Source organism: Choloepus didactylus, chromosome 3, assembly GCF_015220235.1.
Source record: "Choloepus didactylus isolate mChoDid1 chromosome 3, mChoDid1.pri, whole genome shotgun sequence".
NCBI classification, from domain to species: Eukaryota; Metazoa; Chordata; class Mammalia; order Pilosa; family Megalonychidae; genus Choloepus; species Choloepus didactylus.
The window spans coordinates 79,037,855-79,053,390 of record NC_051309.1 but is presented as its reverse complement, the minus strand read 5'-3'; the positions used below and the strand labels follow the sequence as shown (position 1 = coordinate 79,053,390).

Below are 15,536 nucleotides of genomic sequence, written 5' to 3'. Positions count from 1 at the left end.
CACTTCAATTTAGTAATAACTTTAAGGCTCTATTAATTCCACAAAGCACCCCCAGAGGCATGGCATTTCAAGCGAGGCCTAACTTGGATCTGTACTGAGGAAAAGCACCAGTGTAGAATTACCTGGGAAAGGTGGTAAGCAAACAATTATCTCCAACACTGAACAACCTCCATGGGTAGTAATACTGGGGAATTGTAATCAAACACAATTGAATAATCATATAGTAGAGGTGGTTATGGCATTGGATATGAGTTTGAACTATATGACCACTAATATCATGAATTTTATTAGACATGAGATAAATACAGATAGTCCTCATTTTTCACAGTAAAGCAAAACCATAAAAATGGTTGTGCTAACTAAAACAGTACAAAGCAATCTTAATAATCACTGCAAAAAATTATGTTTGTTCTGTGAATTTAAAAATTCTGTCAAAACATTAAAAACTCTCTTGTGATATGCACAAGTGTATAAAGAAACAAAAATAGGAAATATTTATTTAGTATACTGTAATTTACAACATTAAAAATTAAAGCATTTTTTTGTTTGTTTGTTCTTGTTTTTTATTTCTGGAAAAAACTTACCAAGAGTAGTTTGAACAGTGCTTACTTTCTTCCTCTAGTCATAAAACTTATGATATGGGGAAAGCATCTTTTCTATGCCTTGGAAGATTGTTAGATTCCTTTCTACATCTGGATAAGCTTCTATATTTTATTCTTTGTGCTTTAAATGGCACGAAATATCTCTGAGAGTTATTTTAAGGTGAAGTGATTTTTTTGTTTTCTTTTTTTTTTTTACCATTGTCATTTCCACTGGGATATCTCCATTCCTTTCCTATCAATCCATTTCTTAATTTATGTTAATAGGTTTGCCTTCAGTAAGTTCCTCTGGCTGCGATACCTAGATCTCTTGGATGGTAGCAGTGTCAGCAGTCCCTGGTCAGCTATATCTTCTACAATTCTATTTACATTCAATTCAAATTTCACTTCCAGCATTATCATTTTTCATTTCTTTGCTGTACTCTCATCTTTATTGGCAATTTTCTCTTTCAATTATCCATTTTTATAAAATGTCATGTGGTTTATCACTGAGTGACAAGGAGGCAACAAAACAACATACTTTGCTGTCTGAACTGAAAAAGAGATATGAAGTTGCCAATCAGGAGCAGACTGAAAGAAGAGATGTGATTGGTCACCGATCATGAGGAACATCTGTTATTTGCATCGTGATTTGTGGAATGGAAAGCTAGAAGAGTAGTTTTTATTTTATGTAATTATGCACAGTTAATATATTAAGGTAACTGAAATTTGAACCACATTGTTGGGGGATCATGTTAGTAACTCAACTGTGGAATTAAGTACAGCACAGTAGAGACAATATAGGGTAGAAGATACAAGGGCCAAGCTATGCCCCCACTTTTCATGGTTACTGTGTGATCTCAGGTATGTTCCTCAGGCTCCATGCTCCTCTGTAAAATGGGCATCATTAAAATACTTCTTTTACAGTGTTATTATAAGAATTTAGTGAATAATATATATAAAGCACTAAGAATAGTATCTGGCACACTGTAAGCACTTCTCAAATACTAGTTACTATTATTAGTAAATGAAGAACAACTTCAAACAACCTGAGAAGAGAAGGTACACATGTGAGAAAGCCTCTCATACCTTCCTTACATCTCACTGTATTGTACTACTAGACTTGCCTGTGACCTCTCTAAGAGTATCGGCGGTTTTGTGATGGAGGTGGCAGAGAATGGCTGGAGGAATGGTGTAGAGAGGACAAGAATTGCCTGTCTCTGTGCCTCTCTCTTTCCTGAACACGATACAACACTGTTAGCTCTTCTGGGGCCAGGAGGGGGATAAAGAAGAAAGAAGGAAGGAGAGAAAGGTGCAGAGAAAGAGGAGATCAGGAAACCACAGTAGATAAAGGAAGCATGCTCTGGAGGAAATTATATTTAAACCAAAACCTAATATTAAATTTGAAAGGAAACATTTAGGGTGCTTTTATGCCTTCTTTTTGTCAAGATCTATAACAAATGATGATGCAACCTCTATCCTGCATCTGGTATAAAATATCACTCTCCTGAGAGACAAGCGTGATTCAAAATTGAGGTCACAACATCTAATAATGAAGTATTCAAATATGCATTGGTAATTTCCTATAAATAAAATAGATAAAATGACTCTTGGTTTTACTAATTATTAAATTTTCAATCATCTAAAGACCTCCAACATTCCCAAAATGGGGATATTGATGAAGTTATTCTTTAAGTATCATCCCCATCAGGGTAATCTACTTTAAAGAGGCACTCTGTTTCCTTTATCAATGAATCAAAGATTTTTGCAAAGACAATTTACTTCAATGTTTGATTTTACCTATATCTTTTTTGCTTATCTTGGCTATATTTACAGTGAAACTTTCACCGATACTCACAGAGCAGCCACACTCTCCCTGTGGCAATTAACTCCCTTTAAGCTTTGTGGCATAACCCAAGTTAAAGATCCTCCCTCTCAACTGGGTGATCATCCTTCACCTCAGGTTAAGTCTTGATGAACAACCTGACAGGCAACATGTCAGAACCCATCACTTGCCTGTTCTATGGGTGGCTGAGTCATGGCCTCACTGGCAAGGCCTTCCTTACCAAGTCCAGTTCTTCCTTAGTGCCCTGGCTCGGTGATTCAGCAGGTTAGCAAGGGTAATGTTAGCAAACATACGGGCATATTTTATGATGGGATGGGAAAAACCTGACCTTCCTTCCAAACAATTCTATGTTTTTACATGATCATTTGGTAGCACTCAGCTGAATGTCCAGGATGTAGAAAGTGTTAGCACTGAAACAGGCCTTTGATATCACCCCTGTCATTTAACTGGTGACACCACTGATGACCAAGGAGGTTGTTTTGGGTGACCATGCTAGGTCTAATAGAACTTCGGTCTCCCAGCCCTGTCCATCTTATATCTTTCTGTTTCTCTTTGCCATTTCCCTTGCTTATTTTACTATATGCTTAGATATGCATAAATAAAATTTGATTGCAGAGATATTTTCATGTTGACTGCTATATAACCTGAAGTGCATACTCATGTGTGACACTAAACATATGCACCCACCCCAAAATGTTCATTTTTTAATGTTTTCAGAATATCCTCATGAACAAAACATTCTTAATTAAAAATAAGAAAGCATGAAAATGATTGGGAATAAACTGAAATATCAGATGAGAGAAAAGTCAAAATGTGATGAACTGTTGGGTAAGCTGGTCCCAAAAGAACAAAGTTGCAGACTGCAAACATCCTTCCCTGCTTTTCTAATCTTAAGCCGATTATGTTAAACCATCTGGGTTGATAGTGTGTGGTGATATTGTAACAAACATATGGTAGCTATAATGTTATCAAGAAACAAAATGACAGTGCAATTATTGATGTCTGACTTTAGTGGTTGAACAAAGTGAAGTAAGGAAACAAGGTCATTTCCTAAGGAGTTCAGCATGTACACACAACAAACATACACAGAAAGAAAAACATTTACTAGGGGAGACCCTTGTGCCTGACTAGCAGTTCCATAAATGGGAAATAATTAGTGCCTAGGTGGGCAGTAGTATGTACTCTGATAAGGTACATCTGTACTTTGCTTTTATCACAATTCTTAGTGTCTGTATACCCTCAATATATATTTACTGAATGAATGGATGAAAAAAATTCATGGAAGACACAGGGTCCATGGACCGCCTCTCTAGATTTAGCAAATTCTGGGCCAAATACAGAATAGACCTTCCTTTATACTCTTCTTCCCTCTACTGCTAAAGACATCAAACAAAGGTGGCATTGACCTCGAAACAGTCATAAAACGTGAATCTGCAGTTCTCAGTAATCTACGTTGGAAGGAAAAGGCAGTATGTGATTGCCTCAGTATTGATAAGGGATGATGGAACAATGAATCCACAAACTGATGTATACACATAAAAACACACATCACCTTGAGGAATATGCATGTGTGCGTGCATGTGTGAGGTGGGGAAGTGGAGGAAGAGGGAGAGAATGTATTTTTTGCAGTCCTCAGATTTTTTGTATTGTTATTTCTCTCTTTAGCATCACGCTCAGATTGCTCACCCTGATGTACAGTAGTATTACATATACATGAGGCCGATACCCTAGGATACTTCTGACTTCCTGAATCTTCAGTTTTACTGAGTTACTTACATATAGCATGCTTGCAGCATGTTCAATAGGATTCTGTTAGAATCCTATGCTAGGATTCTGGTAGACTATAAGCTGATGACTTGGTTCAAAGTGAAAATTTAAAATTTGAATTAGAATATCTCATCTATCCCCATCATGCTGTCTTTAAGGACATAACCTATAACAAATGAAGTTCTTGACACAGCCCCATCTTTTTTTGGCCAGAACAATAACTCTAATACTTAAATTATTGCTAATATGAAAATGTCCCCCATTTAATTAACTAATTTTCATATCTTCATAGACATCCATAATCTTCAGACTGTACTGAAAACCTGAAATGCAGGTAAAGCATCTGACAGAGGTATTGAAAGTAAAATTGAATTAGAAGTTAGCTTCTAGAAATATTTCTCTCTTGGGACTCCACTTCCTCATCTGTAGAGAGAAGGAACTGAATTGGAATCGACTTTTTTACTACTACACATTGGCTTCCTTATCTCCTTCATTTGCCAAAGAAAGTTTAGCCTGGCTCCTCTTTGCAATCCTCTTTAAAGCACAAGTATATAACATCAACATCCAGATAACTGTCTAGGTGTGAAATACAATTAGGGTTATCAAACATCCTAACTAGCTCCAAGAGTGAAAGATTTTATGGAGACTAAGTGTAGAGTAAGAGAACATTCCAAAAAAACAAAATAATGCCTGAGTCTATAAAAAGCCAGCTAGATTCCTTTACTAAAATATTTCACTACAAGGAATTTGATATTAATAAAACCATATTTTAATGACACAGTTACATTTCCCTTTCCAGAAAGGAGAGAGGGAGGGACAGAGGCAGGAAGAAAGGAAGGAAATATGTAAGTTTGATTAAACTTTTCTGTCAGAGGAAAGACTTGATGAGTACTAACTTAATAATGACCACATCAAATAGGAAGTTTCTCTTTCTACTATCAAAAAATAGATTTTTTTTCCTTCACTGATCAAAACTGATTTGTTTATTACCTTCAAAGTCCACATCTCCAACTAATCTTGTCTTTCCTGTCACTGGGTCTTGGATGTAGTTGATACCAACATCAATTACAGCCACACCTTCTTTAACCATATCAGATGTGATCAACTTTGGAATACCTGAAAGCAAAACAGAGTTGTAAAATTCTCTAATACTTTAAGCTTTGACCTTGATTTTAACCAAGGTTTATAATTATACATCTAATGTGTTTCTTGTGATGGTTTTTAAAATATACAGAATAAACTGTTCCTAATGATGAAGCCAACTGCACTTTGTTAATTTCTAATCAAGCAGAAGAATGAAGACTATTAGAGTAGCATGTGAGGGATTCTGTGAATGACATCACAATAGAAGTTACCCTCTCACCTTAGAAACTGCTTACTTGACTTCTCCATACAGAAACCTCCTTGAGCAGCATCCTTTGGAATCTCATGTATTCAAGGGGAGATGGTGAACATGAAATAGGTGTCTACTGAGGTGGAATACAAAGGAGTGGAGTGAAAGCAACTTGAAAATTGAGGCAGACAGAGGGAGAGAGGGAAAGAGGAAGGGAGGGAGAAAGGAAGGAAGGGGAGGAGGTAAAAAGCAAGGAAGGGAGGGAGGGAAGATGGGAGGAAAGAAGGGAGGAAGGAGAAAAATAATGATAATATAATGGAAATCATAAAAGTGCCTTATACATAGTGACTAATCAACTCCACACATGAACTGCTTCCTCAAGATTTCTTTATATTTTTTCTTGGTTTCTTTGATTCATTTTGCTTGTATATGAATTGGAAAGGAATAAGGTATAGGATGCTCTCCTCATTACCGCTCCCTTCCAGTTTGAAAGATAGCTCTTCAGAGATTCTTTTGTAACGTATGTTTCCTTTAAGTTCTTTCAAATTCTGTTTCAAGAACAAAAGACCAGCTAACAATGGCTAATGTTCCAGTGTTTTATTAATTCTGCACAAACTATCCCCAAACTTAGTGGCTTAAAACAACAACTTATTATTATGTTTCAAAGTTTTGAGGGTTTAGTGGGCTCAACTGGATGGATCTTGCTTGGGGTCTTTCATGTAGTTGGAGTCAGATAGCAGCTGAGGCTGAAGCCACCCAAAGACAAAACTAAGTCAGACGTCCAAGATGGTTTACTGACGTGTGTGGTAGTAGATGCTGGTGGTTGACTGGAAGTTCAGCTAGGACCATCAACTGGGGCACATATGTATGGCCTTTCCATGTGGGACTTGGGCTTCTCACAGCCCGGCAGCTAGCTTCCAAGACTGAGTGTTCCAAGAGACAGGAAACAGAAGCCGCTAGTGTCTTCAGGCTGGGGCCTAGAAACTGGCATGGTGTCACTTCTGTCATATTCTATTGCTCAAGCAGTGAAAGAGTTCACCCAGATTCAAGAGTAGGGGACAGAGAACCCACTTCTCAGTGGGAGGAGAATCAAAGAATGTGTGGGCGTATTTACTCTACCATGCCTTTGGTGGACAGCTATCTGGTAGGTCTTACTTTCATACTGTACATTCTTTGCAGGAAAAGGACTACCTGTTGTGCTCTATTTGAACTATCCATACAAGCACTCCAAATGGCTTAAAGGCCACCTTTATCATTTTTTACTGCTAGTTAGAGTTTCAAGGCCATAAGGAAATGATCAGTGCCAAAATAGCTATAGTTATCTTATGGGTTCCTTAGTCATATAGTTATATAAACAAAGAGGCATCAGGGTATGAGATGTATTTTTTCCCTTGCTTTTCTCTCCTGTGACATAGAACTTCATCTTTATCAGTTCTAGTATAGATATTGAGTATTGCTCTAAAGATATTAATAGAATCCTGTTTCTTCTTAGAATCCAAACATATGTTGATTATAGCTGCAAGAAATACTTTTAAGATGAAAATGTTGATGGAATAGTTATTAATATACAGCTACTAGGCTAATAGGAAAAAGATCCAATCATCCTCTGATGTTCAGTATAGTTTCTCAAAGAATATCAGACTAGCAAAGGACAAATGCCAGAATTCTCAAGATAGAGGGAAATGTGGACTTGATTTTGATTCTCAAGAAAATTACAAAATGGGAAAAATTTTTAAATGCATGTTTTTTTTTCTGAAGATGACATTATATGTGCCAAATATAGACAATCTGGAAAATATCTAAAAACTTAAGATGAAATAAAAATCACCATAATCTCACCACCCAAAGATAACAAGTATTAGTGATTTTATTCTTCCTTCTAGACATTCAAAATATTTGTTAGATATAAATGCATGGTATCTATAATTTAGTTTATATTGTGTTTCACTCCGTATCCTACCACCTGTCATTAAAATTAAATTGTGATAATTTTCTGATATCATTATTTTAAAATTGAAAACTATATATTATTTATTATATGGGTGTGCCATAAGTTATTCATTCCTGCACTGTTTCCAACATTTTGCTATTATAAATAATGCAATGATTATCATTTATACACTAAAATCTGTAGATAATTTCCTTACTGCAGCATCAAATTTGATAAAATTTTTCACTGAACCCTCATTAACATGATGGCAAAATGTGGTTTGGATGAATGCACTTATTGTTAACCAGTGCATCTGTAAGAAGGTCTATAGTGGTCTTCTATGAGAAGTATTTGTCCATGTCATTTTCAAAATTTTAATAAACAACTTGGAAGCACTCATTGGCATTGTGCTGGTTATTTGATCTTTGCCCTCCCCCAGATCCGTTTTCTACCTTCCTTTGCCCTACTCTCTGCTAGGGGTGGGGCTGGCCCTTACAGAGCTCTTGTGTTCCTCCTTTCTCTCTGGGAACCTGTCACAACTATGAGAACAAACTCAAGCTATCCTATCAGATGCGAATCCTGTGGAGGAGAACTAGCTTTTCTCAGCTAAGGACACCCTACATCAGTCAGCCTCTAGCTAACCCACCAGCTGTTGGCAGATTCTTGATGGCAGCCCAGTCAAGATCAGCAGACAACAGACCAACTAACCCATAGAGTCATGAGAAATTATTTTTTAAAAAGGTGATTGTTTAAAGCCACTGAGTTTTGGGGTGTTTTTTAATGCACAATAACTACACAGGCCATACTTGCAAATGACACTAAGTGGGATAAGATAGCTAATGATTGGCACTGGGAATGATGGACTACAAGCAGCAGTAGAGATTTGAAAGGGGATAAATGTATAATCCAGTGACCAGGTGTGGTACTTGATTAAAAATTCTTTATTAGTAAAGTCAGCCTCAAGAGCTATATTAGGCTATGCAAGAATGTAACATTTTCTGCTATATTTTTTATCAGACTCACTCTGGAAAAGCTGGTTGTATTCCAGAGGCTAGTCTAGAGAAGAATGATTAGAATGGGTCTAGACATCATGTCAATGGAGCAGTACATCAAACTGCTTACAAGATAAAAGAGCTGTGCCACAATGTAATCAAGTACATCACAATGCACGCTGTTGAATTCAGCTGGCTTTTTTATTCTTTCATAATACTTTTCTCAATAAGGGAAGCATATGTTGATTTATATTCTGGCTTAAGAGCTTGTAAAGGGTAAAAAACAGTTCATGGACCAGCACCAGTCCACTGGTCATGTTTTGAATACCTCTTATTAGGGGGATGGTTGAATAAACTCAAGCTGCCAATCTCAGAAAAAAAATAAAACAAAAGAAAAATCTAATAATTTTGGCATGTTTTCAATATGTTAAACTGATTAAGGAGCAGATTTCCTTTATTACATTTTAGTGGGCAGAACTAATGAATGATGGAACAAAGGAAGGGAATAGATTTTAGCTCAACATGAAGATTCTAAGAATAATAAATATTATTTAAAGAGAAACTTTACATTGTGCTTGCACTAAATTAGAAATATTCATAATAGGATAAACGAGAGTTTGAATTGGGAAGGTTAATGAAGCCTTCCAAATCTATGATTTAAACATTCAGTTTCCCTTTTAAATTTTAAAATATTTTTTATGTTTTCTCCTAATGAATTCATTTTTGAACCCTTGCAGACTTCTGACCCTATTATTCTATATAAGAAAAGAATAAAATAATATAAACTGTACTTGTTGAAATTATAACAAATGGACATACAAAATCTCTATTTCGGGTATTTTAAATACTTTAAGTAGCCCCCTTACATTGTTGACTTGCAGAGATAAATAGTCAGAAGTACAAAGTTGTTCAAAAATTATATTTTTTAAAGTTACTTAAAAGAAATCTGTTAGACATGGTCTGTTTCATTCCCCAAGTATATATATGCAATATACTTAAATTCTTACTACTTGATAAAAGTGAAATAATATTAAACTCTATGTAAACATTTAGTAAAGAAAAGACATATCCAATTAAATATATATAATTATAAACATATATATATTTTTTGCTTTTTGTTAAAATTGAAAATGTACTTTGATTTTGAACAGAAATTTCCCACGAACTTTACTTCTTTTTGCTGTGGTGGTTCTATGGAAGTCAACACTTAAATTTTATACAATATTAAGGCTCAAGCATTAAATGTAAGAACTGAAACCATCCACACCCACATAGTTTACTCTCTAAATTAAGATGGCTTAACTATTCTGTCTTCATCGATATGACCATATAATCCAGGAAACTGCTGCCCAGAAAGATAAAAGTTGCAAACAATTTTATTGCCTCAGGAACTTACTGAAAAACTCCTTTTAATAAATATCAAACTGACTTTTCAGTATTCTTCAAGACTCGTAGAAACTCTTGTGTCAAAATTCTCTGCCTGCTGTGTCTACCAGTCCTAATCCTTTATATCGTGATCTTTAACCAATCTTATCAAGCCTCTTATTAAAAGACTTGTCTTAAAACAAACCCCAACATCTCATAAATTTCCCAATTTTGTCCCCACATCTCCAGATGCTGGCAAGGTAAGCTGAATTTCTGGGAAGAAAAAAAAATCCCTGATTTGTAGCATCTTCCAATTTCTGTGGTGTAAATACTCCCACTGTGGCTGTCTTCAAGCTGCCAACATGACATCACTGAACATGGACTTGGGAAGAGTTGTGAAGAATCAACCCTTGCAAGCTGATAGAGCTGCCTCCAGTACACTGCCCCTACTCAAGGTAGTGCTCACCCATGCTGCGATAACCATAAATTCAGATTTATTTATCAATAGGTTATTTGGATGTTTTGTGGGATCCATCATTTGACAATCTTGACAGTTCATGAAGATATAATCAAGACCTTTTTTTGGCCAGTACCCAAGATTGCAACTCAGAAACCACTGAACCTCTGTGGTCCCCTGAGCCTCCTGTTGGGGTGGAGGTAGGGGGTTGGTCTCTCTGATCATGACGATAAGGTAAATTTTTGCATGAGTCTGAGCTCTTATTTCTTTTAATGACTATCTTCAAATGCTGACTTTATTTTGTCTTCTAGAAATAAAGGAACACTTTTTAGGAATTCTTTGATTAATCAGATTTAAAGCTTTTATCCATGATGGCTGTCAGTCTTAATACTTTCTACACTATTTCTTTCTGTCCTGTCATTTGTTGTTGTTGTACTTCTATAAAAAGAAAATTCACAGAAAGAGGATGGAGGAAAGACTGATAAATCCATTCCTCAAGATGGCCCTGAGCACTGAGAAGTTCAGAAGATTTCCTCTGAATATTGTATAATCCTTAGGTAAAACTTGGCCTTGAGTTACTTCTCAAAACCTTTGAGAACTTTCCTCAGTTTTATCTGGTTTTGTCTGTGAAATCTCTCGAAAACTTTCTGTCTGCAAGGAATCACAGATTAGTCAGATTGCAGTTGGAAATGGCTCCACCATTAGGCTGGCAGGGCTGAGAGCAAGGGGCACAAGCAATACTTTCACCAAGATTCTCCTTCAACCCACTCCTCCCCTGGTGGAAAGACTCCTGTTTCTTACATGTATTTACACCTTAATGCAAACTTTTGTACTTACCTTTCTAAATTGCATACTTTCACCAAGGATAATTTAAAATTACAGGAGCCATTTTGAGGAAATTTTGATATGAACTAAAGTGCTCATTTGAGAGGTGCCTTAGAGGAAAAAAGTAATAAAATTCAAACATCCAATGATCTGTATTTTTCAATTGGTATGAGGAAGCATCCAAAAATTATTCAGATTCTAAAACTGTTCCCTTAAGAGATTCTTTGACCAAGGCAAAAATTAAAAAGTGAAAAACAAAATGATCTTTCATTTAGATTCCTCCAAATCATAACATGAATCTAATGGGCCTTATCAAATTATTCGTCTTCCCTCATCCTGATTCTCCATTTTCCTCTGACCAGTTCCGCTTCCCCCTTGGCAGGTCAGAAACTCCCAAAGCACAATTAGCTCATAAAATTAAATCTCTCTCAGAACAGCGAAAGGCATTTATTGATGATAAAACCTAGTCTCAATGAGCTGAAAACCATTATCAAAGATTTTTCAATACTTACACAATATATAATTTGCAGAGGAATTAAGAATTGTTTTAAGAATGTAAAAGCAATTAGTTCATATATTCAGATGCAAAAAACTCTGGGTAGAAAGGCAGAACTAGAAGGCCCCATATTGCATAAGAAACCAGAGGGATTTAGCAAACTGCAGATGTTGTACAAAGTCTTTTGAAGGCTCTCATCAAAATCTTTCCTGTGATCATAAATTGGACTGTGGTTCAGTCCTATTAGCAAAGAAAGGATAAATAAATCCACTGGAGATTCAGGAATAGACTCTATATACCTTTAGACAACATTCAGAAGTAGATTCTCATGTAGATGTGACTGCAGCCCTCTGCTCATGTTGTGTGAATGACTGTAAGCCAGAGAGACAGAATTTAATATGCAAGAAAAACTACAACATGAAACATGAGCCTTAAAACAAAACCAGACTAATACTCAGAATAAAACAACTAGATGTCCATACCCAAATCTTTAAATATGAAGGAGTCTCTTGATGAAGATACCTGTGTATACTGTAAACAGAAAGAACACTGACAAAAAACTAAAAGAAAATTCTGAAGGTGCTTTGAAGAGGAATCCAGTGCCTAATTTCTCATTTTACCCTTAAATTCACAAGGAAAAATTTCTCATAATATTAAACAATGATCTTGCAAGTTTTTTATTAATATAGGCACTTGTTGTTAACCTCAAGTCCTACCACTCTTATTCAACATCTCCCTTGGAGTAAACAAGCTACTCAAGTCGTGGGTATCTCTAATATTCTTCAGGAATACTCTATGCCTTGGCCCATAACTGAGGTACACTCTTCTCTCCTCTGTGATACCCCACCTGCTAAATTAAACAGGAGGGATGTACTGTCCAAATAGAATTCCCAGATCAAATGATTCCCTGATGATCTCTTTCTTAAAATTCCAGAGGACTCCGTTCTTCATAATAAAGTCATAGCTACTTTGGATATTGACATAAACACTGGTGTCTAAATCAAGCTCAAACTGAAGATCTCAAAGAGATGCCAGAGTTCTTGTGCGCATATCTTCTACTGATAGAGACAGAATTACTGCGGTTGAACTCTTCAATGTTCAGATTGACCCATTTGAACTTCTATCTAAAATTGCACAATTCTTAAATCAGAAGCTGAATACAGACTAAATGTAATAGTCAGAAACATAATAGACAACTGACCAGTTATTGTAACATCCATCCTCCCAGTCAAAATTCCCAGTGGGTGAGGTTTTAGATTCATCCAGGGCCTTAGGGCTATAGATGGAATATTTATTTTCTACTTCCCTGTAGTATAAATCTCAAATTCTATTTTGTTTGATGCCTGCTGTGGCTACATATTTTATAGTTTTATATTTGTATTCTGTTTTCTTGAGTGTCCCTTTACATAAAAATAACCAATATTTATGTCCCTTATGGAAATATTAACAATGGACTGGGAAGTTATGCTGTAAGTGTTTACTAAGGCACCTCATACTTTATACAAGTCTTCAACCAAGACCTCAAGTATTTTAAATTTCCCTGTAATTCTACTCATCCATGCAAATGAGGATTTGGAGGCAGAGCATATATTTCAGAAGACATGAATCAGACTCTGAATTTGAATTTTCTAACAGTTCAAAATACTTCTATAGTTATGCTGGTCCATCAGCAGATTCATTCCTAAAGGACACTGGGAGTAAAAAACACTAAAAGTACAATAAACTAGCTGTTAAATTTTACAGAAACATTTGCTGTTACAAATGCCCACTTTGGCATTTAGTAGTTTTCAAAGCTTTTATATAAATTGTCTAAGTTTCCAGTAAAGCATATCGATTCTAAATTCTGGGTCATTTAGTAACATCTGGAATTGAATTGTTACATACTGATAATATCATTATAAAAATTACAGCTTTCAAAGATAATTATACACTAAAGCCTGAGCAGGTTTATGGAGATAGATTTGTGTGTGTGTGTGTGCGTGTGTGTGTGTGTGTGTGTGTGTGTGTGTTTTCTACAAGCCAATTCATCTATCAATGAATTTATTTCTGGCAGAAGAAAATAATCTGTTACTGAAGAATTTCAAAGCAATTGGGATAATTATTTCAGGGTGAAATATTCTCATCAGAAAACTTAATAAGATTTGTGATTCATCTAAGACATCCCTAATGTGAGTGGAATTCCCTGTGATTGGTAAGTAGACAACACAGAATCAGAACTACTTCAGTTGTTATGCTTTTCTTATTCAGTGATTACAAATCTGCTATGTTCTGATTCCTTATATAACAAATATGAAATGAACCACAAATGTTGTCTGAGCAAAATATACTGAGCGCAGATAACATTTTGAAAAGTATACTGTTACTATACATGGGGCGCTATTCTATACCCTACAAGTTAAGATTTCCCTAATATAATATGAAGGTATAACCATTACCCCTTGAGTAAATGTGAGGCTGTATCCTTATGCTCACCAACTAGAGCCCCAACTCAGGCTTTTTGTAAGTTCATTTGATGATCTCAGAATTGAGTTCACATGAATAAAAAAAAAATAATCCCTTCTCTATGGGTCCTCCTATCATAGTCATCTCTAAGTCTCCATGAAATGGCTCAGTCAAAGGTATCCTGATAAAAGGAAGCACCGTATTTACACATCACTTTAATTAGTAGAGTTCAAAGGGCTGTGCAAACATTATCTAATTAAACTTCACAATAATTCAGTGAAGCAAGAGAAGGTTTACCCATTATCCTCATTCACAGAAGAGGAATTCTGCAGTGCTGAGAGGCTAAACGATTTCTTGGTTTCACAATGATGAGTCAGAGGTGAGGCTGAGAACAAAACTGGGGCTCTTGTTCAACTATAAAAGTAATACCATGGAAATGCTTATTCAAGTGGATCACTCCTTCAGCTGGAAGTTGTCCTCCTACATAAATAACAAGAGTAATTACAATGGAATTTGTGTAAATGTGTGTGTTTCTTTCTAGATTAGAGAAACTTCCTTCATCATTATTTGCTTAGGAGATAATCACATAATGGCAAAATACACCGTAGCTAAATAGCGCCTACATTAAGAGTGCCTCAGTGGTTCCCTCAAGGGACCTCCTGGTATTTCTAAGAATCCTCAAGAAATGCCTTCCACAAATCAGTGAGTCACTGACACTAATCATAGAGCATATCCTGTTCTTTTCCTTTTTCCCTGGCTACTCTGGCCCCTATATGATGTTTGTGAGGCTATGGAGACTGTCATGAGAATAACATCCATGCCAAGGACAGTCTCTGGATGCTACTGATTCTTAGGTTCAAAAGCAGTGCTCGGTTACTGACAGAGATGAGGGCCAGTAGGACCCTGGTCTGTGCCACACTTGATCATCTGGGGATCTGGACTCCTTTTCTACTCAGAAATAGACAGGATTACTCTTGAGTAGTTCTGTCAACTTCTGCCTTGAACCCTTTCTCTACAAAGTTCAAGGGACTTGTGGGGGCAAGAGGCATGCTTCTCTTCTCTTCCTCCCTTCATCCAAACCTTGTTTCCTGCAAACAGAAGCTGGTGCATTTGGAGACAGGGGTAGTAGAGGCAATAAGCAGGGGTCTACCTTTACCAGCAGCCATGTTACACATAGAGGCTTGGAGTTGAAGGGAAAATGTTTTGAACATTTTTATTTAAAGAAAACTTTATTTAAAGGAAAAATGTTTAATAAGCTTAGTATGTAAAAATGATCAAAGCAAATACAGCTAATCGAGTTAAAAAGATAGGTGGGAGATGAGTAGAAAAATGGGGACAAAAATGAAATGAAAAATAGGGTAGGATGAGGGGGATGATTCGGGTGTTCTTTTTTACTTTTATTTTTTATTCTGATTCTGATTCTTTCTGGTGTAAGGAAAATGTTCAAAAATAGATTGGGGTGATGAATGCACAACTATATGATGGTACTGTGAACAACTGATTGT

At 36.1% G+C, this 15,536-nt stretch overlaps 1 protein-coding gene across 2 annotated transcripts in view; it reads right to left on the bottom strand.

The window, feature by feature from the left end:
• Positions 1 to 15,536, bottom strand: part of MTHFD2L (methylenetetrahydrofolate dehydrogenase (NADP+ dependent) 2 like) — a 149,847-nt gene that overhangs the window by 30,187 nt on the left and 104,124 nt on the right. For both annotated transcript variants that reach the window (XM_037829974.1, XM_037829973.1), the window contains one exon: positions 5,182 to 5,307. In XM_037829974.1, the coding sequence (XP_037685902.1) occupies positions 5,182 to 5,307 (126 nt within the window). The remainder of the gene's footprint in view (positions 1 to 5,181; positions 5,308 to 15,536) is intronic.